This window comes from Falco biarmicus, chromosome 16 (genome assembly GCF_023638135.1).
Source record: "Falco biarmicus isolate bFalBia1 chromosome 16, bFalBia1.pri, whole genome shotgun sequence".
NCBI lineage: Eukaryota > Metazoa > Chordata > Aves > Falconiformes > Falconidae > Falco > Falco biarmicus.
The window spans coordinates 8555765-8572015 of record NC_079303.1 but is presented as its reverse complement, the minus strand read 5'-3'; the positions used below and the strand labels follow the sequence as shown (position 1 = coordinate 8572015).

Below are 16251 nucleotides of genomic sequence, written 5' to 3'. Positions count from 1 at the left end.
GGGTTCTCAGTGGTGCTTCCAACAGTCTGCGGTGGCGATTGAAGCAGGTTCCATTAGTGCTGTGATCCCTTGCGTGAAGCGACTCTGTTTTGGTGCCTCGGAATCAAAGCATCAGATAATTGTGGTGCTGCCAGCTTGCTGCGAAAGCGGGTGAATCAGTGGGCTTGTTTCTTCTTTGCAAGTTAACAACTGTGTGCAAGTCATGCTACTGGAATGAAAGGTCATGAAGGTAAAAAGTACTGTTGCGTTACTGAATGATACTGCTATAGTCCTAGAAAACAGCAATTTTCCTTCTGCCATGGGGAAAGTACTAAAAGCATTGTGCTGAGATTGTTTCTTTCCCTGCAGGATTATTTCCACGAGCTCATCTGCATCACAGAAAGGGAGAAGTTTGTTGTGCCTCTCCGAGCTATAGGTGCCCGAGCTATCCTGGACTTCCCCGACCAGGTGAACTTCTCAGCCTGTCCAGTCAAGTACAGCACCCAGAAAACGCTGCTGGTTCGCAATGTTGGTAACTGGGAGGCCCGCTACTGCATCAGCACGCAGAGGTAGGGAGCTCATCTTTTTTTGTGCAAAACACTGTGGCGTGATAATATAGTTGGGAAACAGCGACAAAAAGGAACCGGAGCACCTGAGCTGCCGTGCTGCTGTCGTGGCTGGAGATGGGCAGGGCACGTGGGTTTTGCTGTTGATTATAGTGTTTGAAGCATGGCGCAACCTCTGCTAAAACCCTGCAAGCTGCAGAGTGGAGTTTTATAGTGCAACGGTGTCTTCAGAGCACAGTCGTGCAAGACTGATTCTGTTAGACTGAAGGAGCAATTGTAAGAAGGCAGCTGGACTGCCCTTGGGCTGTGGAAGATCCTGCGGGGCAGACGACAGCTCTAGGAGCTCAGTTCCTGCAGACCAAGGGCAGTGTTAAGAAATGGGCAAGCTCTGAGCTGGTGGAAGAGACATTTAAGAATTTATCAGCAGCTTTGTCTAGAGTAGCAAGTGCAATCAGAGATTGTAGATCAAAGCAATTGGTATCGAGACCCTGAGAAAAACAGGGTGTGGTCCAGGACCTGGTTCTCCAGTAGGTTTGATCTGGTCCCTGGGATCAAATATTCTTCATTAGAATGAGCTCTTAAGTGGAGATGAGCTGGCAGCGGCTTCAAAACTACACTTTAGCCCCAAACCAGAATGCCAATGGGCGCACCGGCAAAAGATGCAGCAAATACCTGGTGCGTGGGTTGGGAGCCTTTTCTAGAGCTTTGTCTCTCTCAAGTGCTCTAGCACTTTGTAGCAGCTACCAGCAACCTCCTTAATCCTCAGCACCTTCTGAAATGGTTATGTGGCCCTGTTGGCCAAATATACCCATTCCCTGGGAGGCCACAAGCACGTGGTATTTGGGCAGTCTCCTGGTCAAGCGCCCGATGTGTGCTGTGTCGTGGACAGCCTGTACTGTTCCTGTTGGTCTGAGAAGACAGTCACTGTTTTTCCAGTTTGCTGAACTGGAGAAGGTAATGCATTTTGGACACTGCACCTGCAAGGAAACCAGTTCAGCTGGCTGGTAGTTAGCTCCGAGTTGCTTGGTCCCAGAGGTCTTGGTGCAGGAGCTGAGGTCCAGAACGCAGCAAAGACCTGCCATCTGCCTTAGTGCACCTGAGTTGCTTCAGTTTCTTCCCCAGGAAAACAGGGGTCAAGAGAAGGCTCTTTGCTCTTTCTCCTGGGAAGCGTGAAGGTCCAAGAGGCTCCTACCAAAGCCTGGCAAGGCTATGGAAGCTTCCAGGATGCTATTCAAGCAGGCTGCTGCTTTTCACTGTGGAAATACGTAGGCAGGAACTTGTAAATCCCTGTACAGCTTCCCTCTGGGATTTCCAGATCTAGTCGTCACCACCAAAACAGATGCCCAGTCGTGTCTGGCATCTCTTGGCAATGTCCTTGCCAACTCTTCTATTGAGTGATCCAGCGTGTGTTGAATCCTGCTTGATACGATTTTTATGCTGAACTTCAGCAATTGAATGTTCGGGCGCCATTTGTCGCGACGGAGGGAAGACACAGTCACTCAATGTGAGTGATCAGCAGACTTCGTTTATTGTTTCTCACAGTCACCTTTTATACCTTGTTATAATTAGCTCATACATATTACAAAAGTTAAGCTCATTATTGGTTAGTTGCCTAAATACCAAGCCCGCCCCTAGTTTCTCTTCTGTAGTTATCTCTTCCCACCTGCAACATGCTTTTCCCACCGCAATCTTCCTGTTATTGTGTAACAAGAACAGCCAAGGACAGTGTATTTTTGCTTTACTTCAGATAAGCTGAGAGCCATGTGCATTTTTGTCCAGCCAGCTGGACTATGTCTATGTGACCCTTTTCAGCTAGCCAGTTATCCACATTCCAGCTGATGTTTTGGGGAGGAAAGGTTGATTGCAATGACTGCATTTCCTCGGAGAGCAAATTCCCGTCTGTGGGAGCCCTAAATCAGTGAGGCCAGGTCCCTGGGCTCGCAGGGGGTCTGTGAGGCTGAGGAAAGTGTCGGCACTCCTTACCTGGGACGGCGTTGAGCGGTAGCACCTAACAGCTGCAGGCAGCGTACCTGCTGTGATATTCACTGCAGTTTCTTCCCCTTCCAGCTCTGGTAGGATGGCAACCTTCTTCAGCCTGCTTTTGCAGTAGTGCGCAGGGCAGGGTGCTTTGCTGGCCCCGAACGTTGAGGCCATCCGGCTGTAGGATGCTGAATTGCCTCGCGCTGTCCCGGCTTCCAGCACAGCGAGGTATCCCTGCCCCTTCTCCGGGGCTGGGGAGAGTTCGGAGGTGGAGGGTTCTGCGGGGAAGGCAGGGACAGGACCTGGAAGTGCCTTTGGGCGTCAGCACCTGTGTCTTCATGGTGCTGAGAGGTGGGGCAGGCTCTCCAAAGGGTGTCTCTGAAGCTTTGAAATTCCGTTTGGGGCAGCAAGGAAATGCTTCTAGCCCAGGGGGAGGCACTGGAAGTGACACTTCAAAGCTGGGGTGATGTAGGGGGGTCCTTGTGTGACTTTTCAGAGTTGGACGGCTGTAGGTGTATAGGAGTTAGTCTGAACCCAGAGCTGATCAGGAAACTGCCTTCAACTGGAGCACTTTTTAAGGGCTTCTGAGCAAATAAAGTTCAATGTAATTAGGTCAGAAATGCCTTGAAGGCCAAAACTAGTTTCGCACTGTTCTCTGTTTTTAATTGCACAGTGCATGACTTCTCTGCAAGATCAGTGTGTTAACAGAAAAAGTCTGTAGTTACAGAAAAAGTCTGTAGTCCCTGCATGCACAGGCTATCTGCCCTGGCTGAAACCTGACAGGATAACAAACGGTGATTGCTTCAGGCAGCTTCCCTATGCAGATGTCCCAGGAACCCCTTTGGAAGAGTAACCCAGAGAGGGTGCTTCAGGGAAACCGCAGGCATGTCCAAGGCACGGAACCAATGTGCAGGACACGCACGGGAGAGTCTGTGTTCAGTAGCCACCTTATAGCTTGAAGTGAGCTTTCCAAATCCATTTTCCTCCTGCCTAACCCAATTGGAAGAGTGAGTTCCACCGCATTTTTTTGTGATGTACTGAATGTATTCTTTTTAAAATCAGGTGCCACCTTCTTGGCTTTGCTTCACGCTTTGTGCTGTCCCCTTTTTCTATGTACAAGAAACTGCACTGAAGACAGAGCGTTGATGGTTCTACTCAGCTGCAGGGGAACTGCCATGGAGGCTGTAAGAGAGGGGCAGGGCCGGGCGCAGGCCGGGGGGTTTATCCGTTCTGAGCCCCTTGACCCCTGCTGTGCATATCTGACAGCCCTGCCTCGCTCACAGCCGCTGTCCCAGAGGGAACAAAGCCCAGGAGAGAAAGTTCTCTGTCGGCTCAGGGGAAGCACACATGCATGGGTGCAGCACGCTCGTGTTGCAGCCAAAGTGATAAACCAGCCTTGCTTAGCGCAGCTCTCCGTGCAAAAACCTCCGTGGCTGCAAGGATCTCAAGCCTCGACTCTGAGCGCTCGATGGAGCTCCCTCCCAGTCAGCCGAGATTGCCGACCGTCCTGACGTGGCGCTTTCCCTCCCAGCAGCGCCCATGCCCATTGAGTGCCTTTCGCTTGCAGCCGGCTGTAATGCCGGCATCACCCCTGCACTCCAGTTTTTGGCCTCTCTGAGTGTTGCTCACTAGAATAGCCCCGAGAGTGACACCCCCCCCCGCCCCGTGCCGGCTGCCCCCATTGTGTCCATAGGGATAGCGGTTTGCCTGCGGGCATGGCGGGATGGTGTTTCTTCCAGGAACCACATGGATGGCAGGGTGAGCCCTGGGGGGGCTTGCGCCGCCCGGGCTCAAAGCTGGGGAGGCGGATTCCCCGCTCGCAGGGACTGGGGGCGAGGGGAAGTGTTTTAGGGACGAACTGTGGGGGCCGGAGGGAGGGATTTGAGGGACGGACGCCGAGGAAGGCCTCCTCTCTGCAGAGATGGCTCAGGCCCAGGGCAGGGCTCTTCTCTGGATGCCACGGGGTCGATTGCAAAGGACCAGGCTGCCCCATGCAGGGAGCAGGTGCGTGCCGGGGCTGCCAGGGGCCCTGCCTGGCTGTTCCCAGCCCAGCCCCGGCTGGGGCCAGCCCTGCGCTGCAGCCCTGGGGCCGAGGCGCAAGGAGCCGGGCATTGCTGAGGGTGCTGCACCCTGCCGGGCCCCGCCGCCAGCTGCCGGCTGCCCTGGGCTGCCCCTCGCTCCCCCAGCTCTGCCTGCTGCCAGCGCCGGGGGCACCGCCACGGGGCTTGCCCCCTGCCCACAGCTGCCCTGACCCACGTCTGCAGCTGTACGTGTGCCCACATCGCACAGCTGGGGCGGGGGTGGCAGGTCTCTCTGGTGGCAGCCTGGGACTGGGGGCAAAGCCAAGCCCATCCCTCACTTGTGATCTTTGTCCCCAGGGAGAGCCAGTGCAGACGTGTGCTGCGCTGGAGAGTGTCGCGCAGGGAGGTGATGGCCGACTGCAGAGCAGCACTGAGACCCGCGCGACAGCAACGGCAGCCGGTGGCCGCAGAGCAGCCCAGGGGAGCTGGTTCCCTCGACGGGCCCCAAAGCAGCCTTCCTCAGCCCCTGCTTTTGGTGACGTGTGGAGCAGCGCAGGGATGTCTCTCAGGCTTCCAGGCCTGAGGAGGCTTTCCTCCTCAGGGGCACTGTTACAAATCCTGCTCCCAGGATTAAAGCACCCCTCCCCCCATGGATCCGAGGCTGTGTGTCCAGCCCCCTGGAGCTGGGTACAGGTGCCCTGAGCAGTCTCTCAGGGAGGATGGGGCCACCTGCCTGGTGGCTCTGACACAGAAATGATGAGCTCAAGCCCTGTGACTGTGGCCAGCTGGTTCAAAGCCTCCGAGTGCCTCAGTCTTTCTGCCCAGGAGCGTTTATCCCAGGCACTGTTTCAGGGTGTGAAGATGGGTGCCGGTGATGTTCTGGTGCCTCCACATGGCTCCCACTTCAAGGTTGCGATGCCTGAGGTCAGGGACCATTTGAAGGCCCTGGCGGAGATCTTCAGGGACTTTGTGTTCCATTTTGTGTTGCCTTAGGGCTACAGCGTGTTGGGGTTTGGGGGCGACAAGGTTGTGGTATGCCAGAGGTTAAGCGAGTGAAGCGTTAAAGCGTGTTATTGTTATGGACAGAATCTGGGTTTGTTGGCTCTGAGTTCCTGGGGTTATGGTAGTGTGATCTTATTATGTGTTCTTTGTGTGGTTTTGGTTTGGTTTTTTTATGTGGAGAGTGCCTTTTTTCATCTTTTTGGCCTTTGCAGGGTTTGGATGGCGGCCTTTGGTTTGTATACAATGTTTCTTCTGGTTGTTTTTCTGCTGTGCAGGTGGATGGTGGTGTTTTTTCTGTCTTGTCAACCAGTAACGATGGTTTCTGTATCTCCTGCAGGTCAGGCAGTGTTACTTCTGATGTGGTCTGACTCATTTCTGGTGAGTTGGTAGGTAGGTGTGGAGGACTTGTGGTCCCTCCATGGAGGATGACTGCTAGAGGACTGAGGCAGATCTGTGGAGGGGTGAGAGGACTGCTGGCCCACAAGTAGTGACTGTCAGAGGACTAAGTGTACTTGAATTTATGCGGGCTTCCAAATTCATGGTTGTTTCTCCTGCCTTGCGGAAGAGCCATGGGAAGTCACCAGCCACGCAGAAGAACAAGAGGATACCCAAGCCTGTGTGGCTTTCTGGTTTTGCTTTCGAGTAAGAAAAGTCTTGTCTCTGCATGAGTACAACTAAACTGGTCAATTTCATTCACCACAGAAAGCAGGGAGCAGAATTTTTGTGCTGTGCCTCACATGGCTGCCAGGGCATGGTGAGAAGCAGCAAGAGAATTCCTCCCTGTCACCTTCTCCAGGGGAGCAGTGCTGCACTTTCACCGGGTGAGCTCTGGTTCTGCATGAGTGCAAAAGGTTCGAGTCAATTTTCTCACCACAGAAAGCAGGGAGAAGAACTTTTGTGCTTCTCCCCACATGGTTGCAAGGGCAGGGAGAGAAACAGCAAGAGGATTCCTTCCTGGCACCTTCTCCAGGGAGCACTGCTGCACTTTGTCAAGGTGAGTTTCTTTGGGCTGTGCATGATTGCCAATGAAAAGAGGCCAATTTTGCTCACCACAGAAATCAGGGAGCAGAATTTATGCTCTGTGCCTGACAGGGCTACCAGGGCAGGGTGAAAAGCAGCAGGAGAATTCCTTCCTGGCACCTTCTCCAGGGGAGCAGCGCTGCATGTTCCCAAGGTGGCTTCTTTTGGAATGTGAATGATTCCAGGTATGAGAGGTCAATTTTCTTTTTCTCAGAGCAGAAAGCAGGGAGCAGCACTTTTGTGCTGTTCCTTACATGGCTGCAAGGGGAGGGTGAGAAACAGCAAGAGAACTCCTTCCTTGCACCTTCTCCAGGGGAGCAGTGTTGCGCTTTTACTTTTCCAAGGTGACTTCTTGGGTCTGTGTATTCTTGCAAATGTGCCGTGTCAATTTTGCTCACCACAGAAATCAGGGAGCAGAACTTTTGTGCTGTGCCTCACACGTCTGCCAGGGCAGGTTGAGAAGCAGCAAGAGAATTCCTTCCTGGCACCTTCTCCAGGGGAGCTGTGCTGCACTTTCCCAAGATGATTTTTTGGGGCTCTTAATGATTGCAACTCTAAAGGGTCAATTTTGCTCACCACAGATATCAGGGAGCAGAATTTTTGTGCTGTGCTGTTCCTCACATGGGTGCCAGGGCAGGGTGAGAAGCAGCAAGAGAATTCCTTCCTGCCACCTTCTCCAGGGGAGCCATGCTGCGCTTTCCTAAAATGTATCTTTTTGGCTCTGCATGAGCGCAAAAGGTTTTGGTCAATTTTTCACCACAGAAAGCAGGGAGCAGAACTTTTATGATGTGCGTCATATGTCTGCCAGGGCAGGTTGAGATGCAGCAAGAGGATTCCTTTCTGGCACCTTCTCCAGGGGAAGTTCCCAGTTCCCAGGAGTCAGTTGGTGCCGGCTGCAAGGGCGCTCCCAGATAAAGGGTGGTCCTGTGTGATGTTGGGGTTGGAATTGGTGATGTCTCCTTTCCTTAGTCACGTTAAGGCTTTGCAGTGACAATTTGGTGCTTCGCTCCTATTGCTCTTTTGTCATATCGCTCACAATAGCTACTGCTGTTTCCTTTTATCATATTGCATGCTATTTTCCTGTATTATAATACAAGAAACTGCCTTGGATATGTTTCAATGATTGATATGTTTGATCGATTTGATGTGGAGTTCATCTTTGCTGGGTATCCAGTCAGTCAGCAAGACATAATTTGGCATAGTGGGCAGCATATGAAGCAAAAATGTCTTTATTTAGGAAAAAAAAATGTTCCTCGACTTGCTATTGTCAGGTGGGAACCATTGCCTTATGGTGTTTGGGCCAGAGTGGTCTGGTGGTGCTGGGCAGTTGGGCCATGCCAGGGACAGAGGGACGGGAGCAGGGGAGGGGGCAGGGGAAGGGGTTTAGGGACGGACGGGTGGGAACTGATGAAGGATTTTAGGGATGGACCGGGGTGGGCGGGGGTGTTTGTGGGTATGGGGGTGGTGGTGGGGGGTGTGTGTGTGCCCCACCCCGCAGCTCCCCTCGGCTGCTTCCTCCTCACCAGCACCTGCTCAGCACCCCAGAGGGGCTTCCCGGAGAGTTCCCGGAGAGCCGGGGGAGGGGCTGTCCTGCACCGCCCCTCCAGACGGGGGCCACGCAGGCAGACCCCCGAGCCCCGCCGAGGGAGGGCAGCGCCGCTGGCCGCCCCCCTCCCGCCGCGTCTCCTCACCTTTGCCCCGCGCCTCGCGCAGCCAGCGACCCCGACCGCCGCTCCCACGCGCACAGCTGGCGGGAAGAGGCGGGCCCCTCGGCCTCGTGCCCAGCACAGGCTTCGCTGCAGGCCTACGAGAGGTAAAGCCGGTCCCGGGGCACCATCTTGGTGAAGAGGAGAGAAGTGCGTGACCTGCCAACACAGGTGTGGCCCCGCCCCCATGTGCCCTTTGGTCGGTTGCTATGGGAACGAGTCGGGCTCTTCCCCTAGCAACCGGCTGACAAAGGGCACACAGGGGAGGGACCACCCGTATGTTGGGAGGTCACACACATCTCTCTTCTTGGCCACGATGGCGGCAGGCCCCTGGGCCTCGTGCCCAGCATAGGCTTAGCTGCGGGCCTACTAGAGGCAAGGCCGGTCCCGGGGCACGCGGTGGCACTGGCCGCGCGGGGCGGGCGGTGGGGGTTGGGGGTATAGCCTCAGCTATAGCGGGAGGAGGGTGCGGGCCCGTCTCTGCGGCCGGGCGGGTTGCGCTGCCTCCAACAAGACAGCGGCAGCAGAGAGACGGGCTCCGCAAGCGGGATGTCCAGCGAGCACCCGACTGCACTCTGTGGTCTCGGCCTTTCCCATTGGCGTGGTGTGGCCCACGTGCCGCCAGGGCAACCCTCCGCAGCGAGCGGGGGTGCGGGGGCTGCGCGGAGGGGCTCGGCCCACCGGCCTCCTGCACCCGCCCAGCCTGCCGGCCTCCCCAGCCGCTCCCCCACGCAGTGGCCGCCCCGCACTGCGCCGGCAACGGGGAGTGCTCCGGCAGCACCCAGGGTGCAAACCAAAGCCCTGGGTCACATTGCGCTCCCCCGTCTGTGGCGGCTGCCCCGCGGGTTGGTGGGAGGGCCGGGGCCACCCCCGAGGGGACAGGGCTGCGGGGGGCGGTCGCCCAGTCGCCTCCCCGCCGCTCTTCAGTAACAATGGTAACTTTTTCTTTGGTAGGATAAGGGCAGTTGCTCTCGGTCAGGTAGCTAGTCTTTTTTTCCCAATGCACATTAAGCTGCTTCTGAAGAGGGTACGGCCTATTGGAAGAGAGATCTGTAACCCTGGATTTTACAGCTGTTATCAGAGTGCAGAGCCATCCCAGATAAGCCCCCCTGTGCGGTTCACACCTTGTCAAAGAAAATCAAGATGTGCTGTTGGTTACAGTATTTCCGCTGATACTGCCTTTCCCAAAACATACTCTTCCCTTTGCATATAGAAGCATGTTAAGCTGATACAAGTGCACTTAGGACTGTGCTGCTGCGGGGATTCAGGTCATTCACCCAGGCCGCTACCATGGCATGGAGGCACTGTAGATCAACCGGTACAGTGTCAGCCCTCAGACAGAATGTGCTGGGAAGGCGTTGTGTTTGCTCTGAGGAGCAGTACCGCTGAGCAGCGTCTACCTTGCTTTCCCTGGCTCTGTTCCTGTGGATCTGCCAGTGCAGGCAAGGCTTTTCACAGATGCTTGGTTCTTCTGCTGCAGGCTTCAGCGACAGTTGCCATCCCCAAGGAGCACCACCGTTTTGTCATTGGAAAGAAGGGTGAGAAGCTGCAGGACCTGAAGCTCAAAACTGCAACCAAAATGCAGATCCCCCGCCCAGATGACCCCAGCAACCAGATCAAGATCAGCGGCATTAAAGAAGGGATTGAGAAGGCCCGGCACGAGATCCTGCTTATCTCCGCTGAGCAGGTACCTCAGTACTGTGATCTCTCTCATGGCATTAGCTGGTCAGCCTTTTTGCTTCCCCACGGTATAGTCGGAGTTTGCAGCCACCGTGGCTACAGTCAGTGGCTAACGTTAGCCTGAACGGAGACGTATACTGTGCCACTCGCCGGCTGTATGAGCACCGCTGCCAGGTCCTGAAACTTCTTGTGCTGCGTTTTGTCCATCTCTGAAGCCCAAACAAGCATTTGATAGTTGAAGTGAAGCGTCTTAGGTGCCAGCTGGGATAAGGCAGGAGATCACAGGGGTGAATATCGTAAACAAGGAGCAGCAGCAGCAACCGTATTTGTAGATTGAAAGAGGTGGAGATCTACAAGCCCGCAAATTGAGAAGGTTGCTTGGGCCAGAGTGTCAGGCAGGACACCCCTGGGAGCTTAGCTGTGCCTGGCAGAGACTGTAATATAGAGGGCAGTTCCCACCAAGGTCTGTTGTGGGCTCTTCCAGGATAAGCGTGCCGTGGAGCGGCTGGAAGTGGAGAAAGTGTACCACCCTTTCATTGCTGGCCCTTACAACAAGCTGGTGAGGGAGCTCATGCAGGACACAGGGACGCGCATCAACATTCCTCCACCCAGTGTCAACAAGACCGAGATAGTCTTCACCGGAGAAAAGGAGCAACTAGCTCAGGCTGTGGCTCGCGTTAAGAAGATCTATGAGGAGAAGGTACGGATGGTCCATAAAGCTTCCCACCTTCCCCTGGCACCCGCTCCTAGGCACTCTTCCCTTCTTGTTCTACTTTTGTGCATCCCTCGGTTGCATCTGGCTCAGCAGCCCTTGCAGTACATGACCCCGAATCCTACCGTTTCCTCACTCGGCAGAGTGGGAGCTAGGCTGATACTATCCGGGAGGTGACAGATTTCTGGCTTTTCTGTATCGTGGGAATTAGCAGGCCACCAAGAGCTCCCCTGGCTCTTGTTCACACTGGGGCTACTAAGGAAGGAAAGAAGTGTGAAGTCTACAGTGGTGGCCAGCTGACAGTATCAAAGTTGCTACATAAGCAGAAGTTGCTGAAGAGTGAATGTCACTCCAGTTTATTTCCCACAGCCAACGCTGCTGTGAATATCCTTGTTGTGGGTTGCTGGGCTGTTTCTCCTCGTGGTTAGGTCTGTATTTGTACCGGTCTGGATTTCAACAATCGGCTTATAGCCTGCACAGTGTTGCATCACAGCACTGCCTGGGAGACGGCTGGGAGTTGAACCCTGTTGTCCAACGGGGGGACGGGGACGACGACAACGACATGCCTGTGTGTGTGTGTGTGGTCTCTTGCATGCCGTGTCCCAGGGAGCTTGACCCAGCATGCTAGTTTTGTACTTGCCCTGTGAATTTTTGAGCACAAGGCTTTCTGTAGGCAGGGGTCCAAGGGGTGCTAGGGTACTGCCGAGCCACTGTGCTCAGCTTGGCTTTGCTCTTTGCTGGGTGCAGAGTTTGACTGCATCTTGTGCCTCTTCCTGTCGCTCTTGTCCTTCCCCGCCCCCTTGTGATTGATGCCTCAGTGTCTCTGCCCCTACAGAAAAAGAAGACTACTACTCTTGCCGTGGAGGTGAAGAAGTCCCAGCACAAGTATGTCATCGGCCCCAAGGGGAATTCCCTGCAGGAGATCTTGGAGAAGACTGGAGTCTCTGTCGAAATCCCACCCACTGACAGTAGCTCGGAGACGCTGATACTGCGAGGCGAGCCTGAGAAACTTGGGCAAGCATTGACTGAAGTCTATGCAAAGGTACTGACAAGATGGGCTAGGCCTCCTTTGAAGGTCCCATGAAGATACATTTGTGAGCACTGACAGGTGTAGCGGGGGTGCTCTCTCTTGGGCCATTAGAGGTGCAGCTTAGAAGTCAATACCGGAGGTGCAGCATGGGAATTGGAACTGAATTGTTGTGAAGGCCTCTCCCAGTTTGTCCATCAAACAGCTTCTCTGTTTTTCTGTCTCTCAGGCCAACAGTTTTACCGTCTCCTTGGTCTCTGCCCCCTCTTGGCTTCATCGTTTCATTATCGGAAAGAAAGGACAGAACCTGGCCAAAATAACTCAGCAGATGCCAAAGGTATGGATGAGCTGGTTAGCTTAGCACCCCCGGCGTAGAAAAAGGTTTAGTCCAGATCACTCGTCACGGAAGAGAGAGGTGTCTTCTAGCGTGGGTAAACCCAGGGGGAAATGACACAGATCTTTGCTGTTCAAGGGAACCCTCTCTTTTACTGCTGCAAACACTGCTCATCCTATGTTATTGTCATGGGTTGAGCCCTTCCAAGGAAGCTTTATGTGGTGCTGTTTTGAGAACTGATGTAGTAGGATACCTGGAAATGGCGAGTGCAGCAAGGCTTCTCCCTGGTGAGTTAGACGGTATCTAGATAAAGGCTAGATGAGTAAACTTCTCCAAAGCCCTTGCAGAAACTGGGACAGCACCAGAGCCTTGGGCTCTAGGCACTGCCATATGGCCGAAATCGTTAAGTTACTGACTCGTAAAATTGTGGGGATTTTGTTTGGGCTTTTTGGGAAGGAGCACATCTCTTAGTGGCAGGGATCGATGGTGTAGGCCTGACCAAGAGCATTGGCCTGGCTTGGATCTTGGCAAATTCTTAAGAGATTCATTGTCTTTCACCTCAAGGTTCACATCAAATTCACTGGAGGAGAGGATAACATCACTTTGGAAGGACCTACGGAAGATGTGCATGTGGCTCAGGAACAGATTGAAGCCATGGTCAAGGAACTGGTGAGCTGGAGTTACTAGTTCCAGTAAGAAACTGGGGGAAGAAGGGGCAACAGAGCAGAGGTGATGAGGTGTTTATCACATCCATAGGATGTCTTGACATGCTTAATCGAGGTTGCAGAAGACAAATTGTGTGGCAGGTGGATGACACCCCTTGGTTATGAAACTCATCCATAGCATTCTTGAAAAGTCAGCATTCATTTTTTTGGTGCAGAGAAGGAAGGATTCTCTTTGTTATAGCTGGAGAGGCATGTAAGTAAGTCTTTTCAATGTTTCATGAGCACAATGCTCTCTTCTCAAAGCAGAGGAATGCTTGTGCTCTGCTTAATAGCAGAAGTGCTTGTTCCCTCCTACGTGCCTGGATAACCCTGGGGCAAAGCAGAGCTCTACTGGCTTGGGTAGAGCTAAAACACCTCAAGAGGAGGGAGCTGTCGACACTGTTTTGGCTGAATGGAGGCAGGGGGTAGTACCTGTTATGTGAAGGCTATAGGGGAACGTCCTTGCCTTTGTTTATTCTTACAAGTCCCTCGTATAGAGAACTTCCTTGGGTCTAAGCCTATTTTCAAAAGCTCGTTTATCAGAGTTCCTGAAGTCGGGCCTCACTTGCCATGACAGTGTAATCTTCAGTTCTCCCTTCCTTTCTCCCTTAGGTTGAAAACAGCTTTTCTATTTCTGTCCCCATCTGCAAACAGTTCCACAAGAACATCATAGGGAAAGGAGGTGCCAACATCAAGAAGGTGAGATATTGCTCCTAACTCAAGTGCTCGTGATGATCGCTGCCTGCAGCAAAAGCCCACTGGATGCTCTCTCCTGCTCATTGGTGATGTCCAATATAGCCTGCAAGGGCTTTTCTTCTGACATGGGACACTTCTGAGATGATTTTTTTTTTCTTTGTGGCAGATCCGTAAAGAAAGCAACACCAAAATTGATCTCCCAGCAAAGAACAGCAGCTCGGAGACAATTGTTATCACAGGCAAGAGGGCAAACTGTGAGGCTGCTCGCCACAGGATTCTTGCCATCCAGAAGGAGCTGGTAAGTGAAGCGACTGGCCTTTTGCGGTTGAGGGACTTGACAATGTTGCTAGAAGACACAGATACAGACGTGGTTGTAATGGATGAGGGCAGGGTGGAGACAAACGTGTCGGTTTGTTCGTGACTCGTAAACCAAAGTCTGTGACTGCTCCTGTCAGGAGTAGCCAGTCTCCAAGCCCTCTGCTCAGGCATTTCTTCCAGCTGTATAAAGCTCCTAGCAAGGTGGGAGTCAGAGGGTAAGCAGAGTGGGTGCAAACACATTTCTGCAGCTTGACTCAAGAGGCTGGTACTGTCCTCCCTTAGGCCAACAGCACAGAGGTGGAGGTCTCTATTCCTTCCAAACTGCACAGTTCCCTCATTGGTGCCAAAGGCCGCTTCGTCCGCTCCATCGTCAAGGAGTGTGGTGGAGTCCACATCCACTTCCCCACCAAGGGCTCTGGCAGTGACACCGTGAGCATCAGGGGCCCAGCCCAGGGTGTGGAGAAAGCCAAGAAACAGCTGCTGCACCTGTGAAACAGCACAAGGTCTTAATCAATCAATCAATCAATAAATAAATAAATGGCAATGCTCTGTTTGTGTTGAGAAAGGCATCTAGTCTGACTAACTAGAAAAGAAAAGGTGGGCACCTGAAGGAGGGAAGGAGGCCATCAAGTCAGGAAATCGTTGAAGAAAGAAAATGGAAAGGTCTATTCCACCTAGATCCCCCTAGATCTATTATGAATAGAATGACCGGGTGTCCAAATCTGTGTATTATTGCAAATGTGCTGTGTCAATTTTCTCACCCCAGAGAGCAGGGAGCAGAACTTTTGTGCTGTGCCTGACATGGCTGCCAGGGCAGGGTGAGAAGCAGCAAGAAAATTCCTTCCTGGAACCCTCTCCAGGGGAACAGTGCTGCGCTTTCCCAAGCCATGTTTTTTGGTTCTGTATGGGTGTAAATGTGCTGTGCCAACTTTTCACCACAGAAAGCAGGGAGCAGAACTTTTATGATGTGCGTCATATGTCTGCCAGGGCAGGTTGAGAAGCAGCAAGAGGATTCCTTTCTGGCACCTTCTCCAGGGGAAGTTCCCAGGTCCCGAGAGACTGCTGGTGCCGGCTGCAAGGGCGCTCCCAGATAAAGGGTGGTCTTGTGTGATGTTGGGGTTGGAATTGGTGATGTCTCCTTTTCCTTAGTCACGTTAAGGCTTTGCAGTGACAATTTGGTGCTTCGCTCCTATTGCTCTTTTATCATATTGCTCACAGTAACTGCCACTGGTTCCTTTTATCATATTGCATGCTATTTTCTTTTATTGCAATATAAGAAACTGCATTTGATATATTCCATTATTTGATATACTTGATAGATTTGATTATATTTGATGTGGAGTTCAGCTTTGCTGTGTATCCAGTCAGCCAGCAAAACAGAATTCAGCGTAGTCGGCAGCGTACAAGTAAAACTCTATTTAGGAAAAAAAAAAATGTTCCTCGACTGGCTATTGTCAGGTGGGAACCATTGCCTTATGGTGTTTGGGCCAGAGTGGTCTGGTGGTGCTGGGCAGTTGGGCCATGCCAGGGACAGAGGGACGGGAGCAGGGGAGGGGATGGGGGAAGGGGTTTAGGGACGGACGGGTGGGAATTGATGAAGGATTTTAGGGATGGACCGGGGTGTGTGGTGGTGGGGGGTGGGGCAAGGATGTGTGTTTGTGGAAGTGGGTGTATGGGGGGTGGGGGAGGTGGAGGCAGGTGGGGGGGTGTGTATTGATAAATCGGGGGTGGGGTAGGGTGAGGGGGTGTGTGTTATTTAGAGAACAGAGTGGGGAGTCTGGGGGAAGGGTTTTAGGGACGGACAGGGGGTTTGATGGAGGCCTTTAGGGAAGGACCGGGGGGTTGGGGGAAGGACTTTAGGGCTGGACCGAGGTTGGGGGAGGGACTTTAGGGCTGGACCAGGGTCTGGGGGAAATGTTTTAGGGCCAGGGCGGGGAGGTGGAGGTGGGGCATGATTTCAGGAACAGCCTGGGGTGGAGGAGGGGGTCAAGGGAAGTCTTTCAGGGTTGTTTGGGGGGAAGGATTTTAGGGACGGATGTGGTGTCTGGTGGGACTTTTGATGTCACTGTATAGATTCCACTGTGTATACGTTTATGTCCAGGGATTCTGTTAAGGGAAGGCTGCTGGCTCGGCAAAGGGACAAGATGTCTGAGCTCCCCAGTTACCACGCTCTGATTTGCTGTGTAGCTCTACGTTAAACACACCTGCACACAAAGGTTAGGCCAAGCTGACTCTCTAAAGCTGTTAGAAGTGACGAATTAAGGGACCTCTCATCCAGGGAGTCAGCCTTGGGAAGGATGGGGAACAAAGAATGGATGGGGAAAAGATCTGCGTTCTCTTCAGTGATGCAGAAAGAGCCTCTGGGTGAGGACTTTGTGGTCGCAGGAGGAGACAAGCTGATAAGAGTGCTGCAATCCGCAGAATGTTGGTTGGAATTTGGACAAAGGTAATTGTTGTGGGGGGAGATCGTGACCTCTGACTCAGATAGCCCCCCGAGAGAGGGCAA

General features: G+C 53.2%; 1 protein-coding gene across 1 annotated transcript; it reads left to right on the top strand.

Annotated features, from left to right (window-relative positions):
* The first annotated feature begins 223 nt into the window (after positions 1 to 223).
* On the top strand, positions 224 to 14248 carry LOC130159848 (vigilin-like). Its single transcript, XM_056361881.1, has 10 exons — positions 224 to 229; positions 349 to 548; positions 1463 to 1499; positions 9755 to 9961; positions 10439 to 10654; positions 11502 to 11708; positions 12652 to 12696; positions 13344 to 13430; positions 13594 to 13725; positions 14028 to 14248. The coding sequence occupies exons 1-10, from the start codon at positions 224 to 226 to the stop codon at positions 14235 to 14237; spliced, it is 1347 nt and encodes a 448-aa protein (XP_056217856.1). The 3' UTR covers positions 14238 to 14248.
* The last annotated feature ends 2003 nt before the right edge of the window (positions 14249 to 16251 follow it).